We start from the raw sequence: 13,411 nt of genomic DNA, 5'->3' as shown, positions 1-13,411 counted from the left end.
ATTGTAAGACTAATGAGGGAAAGAAGGAGATTGCTGCTATTTCAGGGAGTCTTCTGCAGAATGCAGGAGGGTAGGCAACTATGTATTAAAGGAATACTGCCAGATGCTCACCACAGTGTCTCTACACTACAAAAGCACAAGGCTCCCACAGAACCAGCCAGGTCATTTGCCATAAATAGTGAATGACTTCTATGGTTACGCTCAACACTTAAAAAAAATTCTACAGTGGCTTGTTTTTGTTTTGTCTCCACTGCCTTTTGTCTTCTTAGTCCAATAGTACGCCACCATGTGTAGTTGCTCAAATATGCCGCTCAACTGGCATCACAAAAGTTGAAACAGGGATGCCAATCATCTGGCTAATTATGCCACTGTCTAACAATAGCCACATACACTTTCCCCCCATTTGTTATTCTGTTTCCTTCTGCATACTGTGATCCCTGTATCCAGTGACTGTAATGCTAGGTACACACCTTACAGATTGTATGACACTACAGGCTAGACAAATTTTGGGGCTAAAAATTATCTTGAAAACATCCGATTTTGGAACGTAAACACTGTACAATTAGAGGAGTTGAGAGAAGGAACGTTTAAAGAAATACACCCGCAAATCTGAACATTAACTCTCTGCAGGAATCCAGACCTATGGTCAAATTCCTTACACACTACTATTTCCACCTGATCGTTTTTCATCTGGTCCATTGGATAGTGTCGTAACAAAGTTCCTGAGCACACGAGTGGCTGTATGCTGACGTTCCAAAAAAACAACTAAGCAAAAAAATATTCAGGACAGATACTGCACAACACCATAAGTACATTTTCCATACTGCAACTTAAACATTTGCATACTGAGTGCAAGCAATCCTCTCAGTATGCATCTAGCAATGTCCCATGCCAACAACCTGTGGGCACAGAAAATCCCTGAACTTAACAAAAGCTGAAATATCCTCAGTTTTAACTTCTTTCACAATGTTGTGACATGCCAAATAATAGCTGTAGCCGTTTTAGTTGCTGAAACTTGCAGTTCAGTTTTATGAGCTTATTAATAACTAGTAAGCCTGCTCGAAGCAAAAGCTTCAAAAGCAAGTCTGCTACCTTCTGTGTTTGTGCATGTGTGAGAAAGAGATGTAGTTTCACACTCTGCCACCGGATGGCAGTGTTTTGGAGACTCAGAAACACGAGACATTGCGGTCTGGTCAACGTTTCGGGGACACCCCCCGTTGTCAGGACATGAATACAGGTGTACATATATATGCTGCTGGATGTGATTAGAGCTAGAGCTATTCAAGGCGCTGATATTGTCCCTGGTTTTACCCTGTTTTTTTATTGAGGATGCATTGTCACGTCCATTTTCTAATGGTCCAGTGAGACTTGAGTCATTCATTTTTTGGCTAACATTGATTTTTGACTGACATTTGGAGGTTGGTTTCCATCTTGAGGCATTGACCAGTCTGCATGTCCTATAGGACACTTCAATTTCCAATCACGGGATCTCTAAAAGAATGTGATTTGCACCTTTTGAATTCTTAGCTATATTGGTGTTTATAAAACCCCTGATGAAGTCTTTTTAAAGACGAAATGCGTAGGGTTACATCTTTTTTTAAAGCAAGAAATGGATGCAAATTATGAAGTCTAAGTGAAGATTTTTAATAAAATGTATATTGTTTTTACCAACCATCGTATTTATTGTGTCATATCCGAATGTAATTGGACAACAATTCTATCAGGTGGTGGAATTTTCAGCGCTCTCTATAACCCCTTTTCCTTACATGCTTCCTTCCCCCGCTAACGGGGGGGGGATCTATAGAGTAGCTGCTTTCATTCAGGTGTGGGCACACTTGGGGGGGGGGGTCACTGTTTTGTTTATATATATATATATATATATATATATATATATATATATATATATATATATATATATATATATATATATATATATATATATTTATTTTTTATTTTCTCATTGAAAATAAAATGCACCATTTCAGGTTTTGTTAGGTTTGTAAATTGTAGCATATATATGTGAATGATACAAATGTACTATTGCTGACACAAGGAGGATTCCAGGTGAAACTTTCTTCTCTTTATAGCATATTGCTTAAGGCTGCGATGCTGCAGAGAAATTCTCCATGGAGGGAGACCGTGAAGGCTGACCCATTGAAGGAGTAACAGGGCCTGTTTGAGTCCTGCTGTTAGCATGCAGCAACTTTACACTGTAAGATTTATACAGCAGCTATGCCCTGATGTAGTATTGATTTATACTGTTTCTGCGGCTGTCATTAAGCATATGGTTGCCCAGCAAGGATGCTGGGCCCCCACACTAATACAGCATCAGGCTGCTTCAAAGCCTGCCTGCCTACTAGCTCCAGGCTGGTGGTGGAGGGGAGTTTACAGGAGGAAACGCGAGAGACAGAAGACAATTCCTCACAGCCATTCCAACACTTTCTAAGATGGCTCCTATACAACAAAATACAAGTTGCACTAGGAAGAGTCTAAAGAATTTAGCAGGAAAATATAATGGATGAAGACATTTAAGATAACACCTAAATTAGCTTAAGGAGTGTCTACACCATATCTTGACTGTTCAGTATATAGTGTCTCTTGCAGCTAATCCCATGCAATAAATGGATTTCATTTAAGCTAGGGTAATGATGGAGAGAGATTTATCCATATATGCAGATGTCCAATCGGTATATTCAGAGAGCACTGTTCACTGCAAAGCAGCTAACAACAGAGGAAAACAGCTGGTTAAGACTTTTTACATCTTCTCACACAAATGTTTTAGATAGAGTGGATCTTTATTTTAAATGCAGTGCCGATTTAACAAAACAGCACATTACGCATTGCTAGAACCTTCACAAATGTACATTTAAATACAAAACCACACAGCAGCTACTTTATTGTTTAATAGCACAGGCATATCCACTTGACTGCATGAACTGGGTTTTATATATTGAAGTGCATTATGCCAAGCATGATTCAGAAACATTGTACGCAATTCCTGCTTATTATGGTAACAAAAGCCTGCATGGGTCAGTAGCGGGTTGCTTTTCAGGAGAAGGCTACTAAACCGTAGGAAAGAACAGATGCTTGTTCCATTGGTGACTACAGATGTGGCAACAAAGTCACGCATATCATACTGTTCCTGTGGAATGGGGCTATATTTGTCCACATCACTGACCAGAAATCTGTACAATGAATGCCAGAGGTCAAAGAAAAATGACTGACTGTGTTTAGTTCCTATCGGAATAATTGTGAAATGTGTGTGGGCAGTAGGAACTTATAAGTGGTCAGAGCTATTTGATGTATAGCATTTTTTCCTGTTCAAATTATAGCTTAAATTTTATTTTCTATAGATTTGGGATTTGGATCTTCCCTAGTAACCAGTTTCCCACAAGCAAAAATAACCTGGAATTTTGCGCGGGGATGTGCATCGACCTGGATATTTTGCTAATGGAAACGCAAATTCAACCCATGCTACAGACTGGGTTTAACTAAATGAAAGTTAGGGGCCAATTGGCTGGTTGTTTAGCACTCTCCACTTTATCACTTCTTAAAAGGTGGTGCTTCTGGCCCTATAGGTAGCTGTATTAAGCCTGGTGAAGTGATAAAGTGGAAGGTGATAACGCAACATCCAATAGTTTTCTAAGAGTTACAGCTGGATTTGAAAATGACAATTGGGAGCTGACTGGCTGCGGGGTTAGCGCCTTCCACTTCATAACGTCACCTGTATAAATAGATCTTGCCCTATGTCTCTTATGGTGCCCATACAGTAGTCCAATTTGGGCCAATTTCACCTGATCCTGACAGATGGGGCAGAGAAATCGTCCCAATCAAAGGTTTTTGACATCCCCCTCAGGTCAGAAGCACAACGGACCAGAGTATGAGGTTGGACGTGCTACCCGTCTGACCACCAAAACGGCCCCCTACCCGGTGGTGGGGGACAGAGTCACATGTGAAACATCGTAAGTAAAAGGACCCGCGTGGGTCGGGTCGGGGGGGGGGATGCTATTGGTCCGGAGGGCCATACACTGCTGCGATACATTTCAGTAGTGTATGGCCACCTTTACAGACGATGACTGGGATTATATCTCCTGTACCTGGTTTCAAAATTTCTAAATGCCTAAGCCATTTGGAAAGGATTTGTAAATCCTACTTCAATTCAGTGTGTCAATGCATGATTTGACCTTCTACATCCAATTACTGTTGGCAGAATTGTGGGGGTGTGGAAGAAATGTACCATATGTTATGGTCCTGTCCGATGTTTCGACGGTTTCTGGTCTTTTCTTCAATCAAAGAGCAAAGAGATGATGGGTGTGGTTGTCCAAGCTGACCCCTTAGTAGCGCTATTTCATTTCTGTCCACAGAAATTATCCAGAGGCCAAGATTATTTATTGGGACATATTTTAATAACTACTAAGGCTGCTATTGCACAGTTGTGGAAATCTACTCCTGCTCCCACTTCCCATCATAGCGCTTATCATTAATAATAATTCATCAAACATTTTCTTTTTAAAATACAGATAGTGCTTATTCTTAGTCAGCCTCTTCAATACATATGCTTTAGTTTTTGGTGAGGAGAAATCAGGGAGAAGCAAGGACAGCCCATTATATACAGTACTAGTGTTGACTTAACTGTTTTATAACCTCTCAATTCGGGATCTGATCGTTGATATAGATTAGCAATGTGATTAGATTCATTAACTTTTTGTGTGTTTAGTGCTTTACACCTGGCGTACACCCCTTTGTTTCATCCATATCTGTTTGTACTGTCTCTTATATTACATTTCATGCTTGTGTGATCTCAATAATTGTACGTGTACAGTATCGTTTGTTTATTTCCTGTCAAAACCAATAGAAAAACTTCAGTCTGTGCAGGACTTTGTGCTAGTCTGCCCCTATTTTTTAAAGCGGCAATCATTTAAAATGGCAAAACCAGGATGGTTTTGCTTAGAAATGATAGACGCTTTAAAATGACAGTTGGAAGTCAAGCGGAGCCTGCAACTCTTAACTATTAAATTTTACCCCACATCTCAATTCCGTTGCAAAGGTATGGATGACAAAAAGGGCTCTGCTCTGCAAATCTGCTAGAAATTTGATGGACCTTGACATTTTTTGCAGGGACGATTGAGTATGTCTCTAGCAGCTTTGTAATCTTATCCCAAAGAGTCATTCTTTTAGTAAAATCAGTCAACATTCAGAGAGTCGACATTAAGGATGTTGATTGTTGCCATGTCAACAATACAATTTCCTAATTGTCTATTAACTTGAATTTGGTGGTTTATGATTACAATAAAGGTGGACATAGGTCTGATGTGCTTTATGCTGATTTCAGGCTTTACATTATTGCTTAACCGACAATTTCTAAGTGTACATACTTACGGTAAAGGACAGGGGCGCATAGCTAAATGATAGCAGACCGAATGTATGAAGGGTCAGCATCGCTGACATTCTGTGTGCTGCTGAATTTGGCTTCACCAGCAGCAGGCTGGCGAAGCCCTATCTCAACAGCAGGGACAGCGCTGTCCCTGCTGTTAGCTCTGGGCTGCGCTGGGGATCTTTCTTGAGTAGCGAGATCCCGTGCATGACCAGTCCAGCCAGCAGGGGGGGGGGGGGGGGAGACAGCACATCAGTGTAAACTGATGCGCTATCTCCAGGAGGGGACATCGCCAGATGGGGGCGTTAACGCTCCCCTGCTTCTGTAGGCAAGATGCTAATACAGCTTGTCGGTATCCCCTCCTGCTTCAGTATTATAGCAGCACGATAAGCGCTGCTATAATACATCTGGCCCAATACAAGAAAAAGACAACAATAAGCAGCAATGTGAAAACAGTGGTTGTTGCATTTTGGTGTGTTTGCAGTACAATACACCATTATCAGGGCCGGCGCCACCACTAGGCAGCTTTAGGTATTTGCCTGGGGCGCCGGACAGTTGAGGGCAGCACTTAAGAGCAGCCACCCCCCCTCAGTGTGGAACCTGGTGAGCGGCACCCCCACCCACGTGGACCTGGATCAGGTCGGCAGCATGTGAGCAGTGGGGCTGCCGCACCCCCCTTCCCCTGTGCAGCAGCCAGGTGAGTGGTGTCGCAAACCCCCCTTCCTCCCTCCCCTGCAGCAGGCCGGAGGCTTTGCGGCCGCACGCACCCCCCATCCCTGTAGCGATACGGCCGGACCCCCCGGTTACACCGGCACTGACCATTATGCTGTAGACCTGGCCTAGACATCCTATGGCTCTTAAGCTGTTGTGAAACTACACATCCTAGCATACACTGCCACAGTTCTAGCAGTCCCCAATTGCAATACTCTGGAAGTGTATGCTGGGATGTGTAGTTTAACAACATCTAGAGAGCCACAGGTTGGCTAGGCCTGCTGGAGACCATAGTTTAATCAAAATCACATGTAGACAGTAACATGGGGAGTTATTTAGAGGATTCATTTTATTTCCAGACTATTCCAAAATTTGTGTCTCCTGCCTTGCTCTTAGATGAGGTAAAGTAAAAAAATTTGTTGTCTTATTCATGGGACAGAGGGGTGGAGTTTAATTAGTTGTTGCCTAGGCGCAGTGGCGTAAGTTCGTTCCAGTTGTCCGGAGGCAAGATACATATTGGTGCCCCCCCCCCCCCCCACACACACACACACACACCCCTATATAACCTTATATAAAAGATGGATGGGTGGATGATATATCTTTAAGAACTCGGATGGGTGGATGATATATCTTTAAGAACTCGGCCACAGAAGCAATATCGTTGGCTTTTAAATTATTGATTTAAACTTGCAGGGGGAGGTAAGGTGCCCCCTTTTGAGCAGGAGCCCGGCGGCAGTTGACTCCATTGCCTCCCAGAGTTCTGCCTCTGCCTAGGCGTATACATAAGACAGGCATAAAAATGATTCAATAGGTGAATTCAACAAAAACATGTGATGAGTAGCTAGGAAAGAAGTATATCGGTCAGAGAAATCTTATGAAAACTGATAAATCATATGTGTTTCACCTCCGATTCCAATCTGATGAGCATCCCTGTGCGCATTGTATGAGTTAGAGATCGCAAGGGCTGCACTAAGTATTTGTCAGATCCTACAGCCCTGCTGGGATCACAAGCAATATATATCGTATGCATATGATATATCGCATGCAATCCTGCCGCTTGGGAAGCTGCCGGGTAGTTCAAGGGGGGATCCTTTGAGACTTCTCCCCTCGGAGAAGTCGCATAGTGTATGGGCACCTTAAGAGAGTTGACTAGAGATATAATTTATTAAAACATTACCAATATATGTAACTTGACAGTCAGGAACTGTATGGCTGGTTTGTTATCACTTTCCACGTTATCGCTTCACCAGGCTTAATACATTTGGCCCAGAGTGCTGCCTGTCTCAGTGATGTCACTCATTTTCATGAATTGCTATTTAGAAATTTGCATAACTGCCCATAGCAATGCAGCCCCCATGGTGGATAGCCAATGGGCTGCCTTTATCTCATCTTATTCAAACATCCCCATTAAATATTCTATATACTAAGAAAATACTGTTCAATGATGGCTCAAAAAGTACCCGGAGTTCCTGGTAAACTCAGTTACTTTTCTGAGAAACGTTTCAGTAATGGACAGCGTATGACCTTATTCTGGTCCACACGCAAAGCTGTGAATTTGGCAGCATTGCATGTTAATTAAGCATAAACATCCATTCACAGCCTTGGGTGTGGGGGGCCAAATCATTTGATGGTCATCTCTGGTGTCTTACATTTGTGTGCTCCCTGTATGGGAAGCGGGCGGGTGGCCATACATTATGAAAACAGGCCTGTCCCTGTGTAAAACAGGACAAATGACAGCCCAGCTTATTCATCGCTTTTTATATTCAGAGAGGAACAAGCTGTATTGACCAAGAAGATGGCTAAATAAAGCAACCAGAGCCGGCCCTAGCCTAAATGATGCCCTAGGCAAGATTTTGGCTGGTGCCCCCTAGCACCGCCACTAGTTCCGCCTCTGACACTGCTCCCCTTTCCCAGCACCATCAACCCTCATCATAGCAGTCATCATTTTGGTGCTCCTACCTGCAATATTTTAAATAGAAACAGTGCACACATTTGGTGCGCAGCCCAAATAGGGGTGCGTTCTTGCTGGGAAGGGGCATGGCCACACAATTTTACCCCAAATTCAAATTATGCCACACAGTAGTGCAACTTTATTCACATTATATCATGTGAGAGTGTCCCTTATTCATGTTACATCACATTGTAGTACCACTTTACCTTATATACATTACTCATCAAATTATACCCTTAGAAAAAAATCCTGAGAAAATATTGTATTTTAACCACCTCCATGGCCACACTGCAACCCAGCACAAAGCAGTGTGTGCTGGGCAGAGGAGAAGAGCTGCAGCTGCTGCTGTCACTTAAGGGGAGGGGGCCCAGGGCCCCCACTGGGCCCTCCCATCAGGCTTTGGCCTGGGTAATTTGTACCCCCTACCCCTTTCTCTCGGCACCCCTGATAATACCACACAGTAATGCCCCTTACACATGACACACATTATTTATGTCCTTATAACCGTAATGCCTCTTACACATTATGCCAACCTTTATTAATGCCCTTCATACACATGACACACATAATGCCCCTTACACATATGTTTCACATTATTAATGCCCTTATACACATGACACACAAAATGCCCATTACACATGTCGCACATTATTAATGCCCTTATACACATGACACACATAATGCTTGTTACACATATGTCGCACATTATTAATGCATTTATACATGACACACATAATGCCCCTTACACATATGCCGAACACTATTGCACAACCAACCCACCCGCAGACCGCACTCGCACAGCCGCTAATACTGTGACCTCTGCCTCTGCTTGGATTCAGATGTTTCCTCATACATCTTGTCTCAATAGGCCATGCAGCTCCTGGCCCTTCTGCTAACGTTGGGTGCCTTTTTTGCTGAAAATTCGTCTTATTTGCATTGTTATGACCAGCACACACAAGGAGCTTCCGATGATTAAAATGATATGCGGCATGCCTTTATTTTGTGTGCGACTGTGGCTGTACCTGCATACGGAATGCTATGTTACAGTGATTTCCATGAATACACTATTTCATATGCAGATACAGCCTCACTCACACAGAATATAGGCATGCTGCATATCATTTTAATCAGCAGAAGCTGCTGATGCCCCTAGGAATTCCAAATGCCCTAGGCAATTGCCTAGTGTGCCTATGCCTAAGGCCGGCCCTGAAAGCAACAGTAATTTAGTTGCCAATTTTCTCAATGTAAAGTTACCAACATCTGAAGGGCAGAAGTCGGTACAAATTCGAAAAGGGGGCTTGCCCATGGGTAAATGTGCGTGACCACGTCCCCTTTCCTGTCCTTCCAATGGACAGATGGAGACTCAGGACAAAGCCCTTTTTGACCGGTGCAGTCCATAAAAAATTATATTCTCTGTAAAGCGCTGCGGAATCTGTGTGCGCTATATAAGAAACTGCTAATAAATAAATAAATAAATAAATAAATAAATATTGTACCGGCCAAAAAGGTACCATATGAGTTACATTCTAGATCAGGGCTGGTCATACTGGTCCTCGAGAACTACCAACGGTCCACGTTTTCCAAATCACCTATCTGGTGCATAGGACAGTATGAGGCAGGCAATGCACATTGAATGCAACAAGCAGACAACATAATCATCAACCCTGTGTAAAGGATTGTATGGAAAGACTGTATGACCCCAACAATCAGAAAAGTATATATAGCTCCAATCAATGGGGCGATACATGACAGCAGCGAGAAAGTGGGGAGTATTATTTTATTTATTACCAGTTTCTTATATAGCACATACATATTCAGCAGCGCTTTACAGAGAATATTTGAACATTCACATCAGTCCCTGCCCCAGTGGAGCTTACAATCTATATTCCCTACCACATGTACACGCACACACACACACTCAAATCGCTCAGAAAATGTCTGAAAATGCATGTTAATCGCTGTGTGTGTAAACCACACAACGATTTAAATGCACCGGTCTGAATCCGGGGGATGATTAATAACCAGCACGCAGGTTATTAAATGGTCGGGCCAGTATTCTCAATGGACACCTCGCTGAGCACACAAGACTGATGAGAGAGACCGAGCATTCTGAGCAAAGTAGCTTCGCTCAGAACACTCGCCGGACCGTGTGTAGGGCCCATTACAATTTACAGGTTGTGTTTGAAAAATGTCTTTTAGAAGCTGATTGGTTGGTGCTTTATCTCTCACAACTTTATCTATCTCTAAGCATGGATATATACCCCCTAAAAGCTATTAAGATAGTGAGATTTAAGTTTAAACAGTTAAAATGCTTCCTCTAAGGCAAGCTCTAAAAACAAAATAATGTTTACGTTTAAGGCAAAACAAAACCAAAAAGTTATTTTGATTTCAAAGCCTACATTATTACATACAGAACTATACAACAGGGAGATTAAATCATACCAGCCAGAGAATATAGGAAGTAGATACAAGCATGCTCATGTGGATGTGAGGTCATGATGTACTGTATTAAGTTTCTCGTGGGTTTTACAGCACAAATGGCAACAAATATTATAACAAATTACAGTAAATAGAGACAGGATTTGGTGACTAAAATTCCCTTTCTTAAATAAGATATTACAATTGTATATGTCATTTTGTATAAAGAAATTGACACACAAGTAAAGGAAAAACAACAAAACCCTGCTTATACATGGGAAGGTTATGAACATGTGTTATTGTTGTGGCAACGTCATACTAAAATCCATACACACTAGGCGATATTATTCACAATATGTTTCAGAAAGGGTTTTCCTAGCGACATTGTTTAGAATATTGCCTAGTGTGTACACTCCATATTGTTAATGACCCTCTCCCTCATCTGAACATATTCAGACGATGGAGTCTTCATTAATGACGGCCAGGCTGCAGCATGACCGTCGCTCCCCCCCCAGCACTGACAAGTGTGTATGCACTTGCCGATGGCGGAAACCAGCCACCATCAATGTTGGCGGGGAATCGTTTAGTGCATATGGGGCTTTACTAATTCAGTGAAGGGTGCAAAGCAAAAAATAGCAACTGTGTACAGTACCTGGACAAATAATGTTGCCATGCAAAAGGTACAAATACAATCATTTTCTCCATACAGAGTAAATACTGGCTGCTTTTGCATGTAGCCTACAAATACTGGACAGGTTTGACATACTTTGCCCAAATATGAATCGCTCCGCATATTTTAAATCTGCCCCACCTGCAGTGCATCATGGATTCTGTCATGGTACTGTACATTTGTCCACCTTGGAACCAGGCCCTACACCATTATTTCAGGACTGTCATTTTATTTGTACAGATTCTACCAACCTTGCATGCTCCTAAAAATAAGCTCTCATGAGAAGAGCCCTCTTCCATCACCTAAACCACCATCATCTTTCCTTTGGGTGGGTCCACCCCACTGCTGATTTAGGCACCATGACTACTGCTGCAGGGATGTGTTTAGACCTTGGGGGTTATTCTGGTTCACTCACAAAGGCACAATCACTCTCTCATGTACAAAACCATATGCACTGCAGGTGGGCCTGATGTAACATGTTCAGAGAGAGTTGGATTTGGGTGGGGTTTGTACTTCAAACTGATATCTATATTGCAGTGCAAAAATAAAGCAGCCAGTATTTACCCTGCACAGAAACAATAAAACACCCAAATCTAACTCTCTCTGCACATGTTACATCAGCCCCACCTGCAGTACATATGGTTTTGTCCATTAGTGTGTGATTGTGCCTTTGCAAGTGAACTAGAATATGTAGTGTTTTGTAATGCAAGTCACATTTTCTTGTTCTGTTCATAACCCCAAATCAAATAAAGCATCATAATAATAATAGCACAAATATACACAAAGGTGAAACCATATTACAGCCAAAAGGTTTCCATCACTTTAGGACTTCAATAAAGCGACTTACAGGTCGGAAGGTTGGGATAGGTGCTCCTGCTAGTATCCTGCTAACAGCTTGTGGGAAACGACTTCTCTCTGCCTGTACCACTTCTTCCTCCAGGAAAGACACATGGTGGCCGACCATTTTCACAAATGCCTATGAACAACACAGTAAGATCTCAGTCATCATTCCACTTGTGCAGTATGCCCTTGGGTGAAATAAATGTACATGGGGTAACTTTTCTTTCTGTCGGGGCGGTGGCTGACAACTTGCAGTCATCTGCAGCTTTACAGATAAATGATCAGGGTCTAAATCAGGCCCCTCTATATGTACTCTAAACCAAGTTAGCAGCCACCATTGGCCTAAGCAAACTCATAAGCATACTTTTCATATGGGTAAATGCTTTGTCCAGTGCTAACCATTTAACCCTGATAAAACTGCTTATTAGGGATTTTTTTCACCTGCCTCAGACAAGATAAACGTCCAGCCAATCAACTCTTTACTGACTTTTTCAAACACAGCCTGTAACATGGCAGTTAGCAGGTGATTGGCTGGATGTTTATCTCTTCTTATCACCCTTGCATTTATCTCTTGTTAAAGCTTAATACATCTGCCCCTATGTTTGAAAAATGATACGAGTTGATTGCATGGTAGTTTGTCTTCATTTACTTTATCACTTTCCAAGGCTTAGTACATCTGGCCCACAGTGGGGTTCATTAATTTACAAAACTGTTAACGTGGAGCAAAAGATAATTACAATTTCGGACTATTGTAGAAAAACTGGACTCCTCTCTGAGCCAGATTCGGACAGAAAGCAAAAAGGTGAAACAAATTTTGTTACTTAAGCTGAACACTGGGTGGGGGTAGGGATATATCTTCCCCCGAAGCCATACAAGATAAACATAGCTGGAAGTGTAACAAACCTCAAGTTTATCAACTCTACAGTAGATCCTGTTCATTTCTTCCACTCTTAATTCAATTGCTGGCACCTCTTCTTCTAGAATTAAAGAGGTTTCATTTCTGATCTGCGGGTAGTAGTAAAATACAATATACCAAACATTAATATCATGAATAATTGACCATCATGCTCCATCAGCCTCGGTAATAAGTTCCCTAAAAGCACCAGTTAATTCAAAGAGTACATAAAAGGCCTGAGTTGTAGGAGACTTCAACTTTACTAACATGGGTTATAAACAGTATAAGCATTTGCTGGGTCCCATGGAATGTAGAACACAGTGATCTTTATGTAAATACAGCAGAATAATATGGTGCTTAACACCAGGAAAAAGTTAAAATAAAAAAATAAAAAAAAAGAGTCTGTCAGGTAGAAGAGTCGTCTGTCAGGTACAAAATAAAATAAGAAACAACATGACATGGGAATTAGTGTATACTGATACTTTCACTTTTCTTTGTGTCATTGTTTTTGTAACATGTCCATTCCTTACTGATGTACATATATGCAATTTA

The 13,411-nt window shown here is 41.9% G+C and overlaps 1 protein-coding gene across 2 annotated transcripts in view; it reads right to left on the bottom strand.

Moving 5' to 3' along the window:
* The window catches only part of BCAS4 (breast carcinoma amplified sequence 4), a 50,670-nt gene that overhangs the window by 26,741 nt on the left and 10,518 nt on the right, over positions 1–13,411 (bottom strand). For both annotated transcript variants that reach the window (XM_083146477.1, XM_083146478.1), the window contains exons 3-4: positions 12,868–12,969; positions 11,972–12,100 (exon numbers count right to left, since the gene is read on the bottom strand). In XM_083146477.1, coding sequence (XP_083002603.1) covers positions 11,972–12,100; positions 12,868–12,969 — 231 coding nt within the window. The remainder of the gene's footprint in view (positions 1–11,971; positions 12,101–12,867; positions 12,970–13,411) is intronic.

The sequence above is a fragment of the Crinia signifera genome, chromosome 6 (assembly GCF_055691185.1).
Source record: "Crinia signifera chromosome 6, ASM5569118v1, whole genome shotgun sequence".
Classification (NCBI taxonomy): domain Eukaryota; kingdom Metazoa; phylum Chordata; class Amphibia; order Anura; family Myobatrachidae; genus Crinia; species Crinia signifera.
This window is presented reverse-complemented; position numbering and strand designations above follow the sequence as displayed.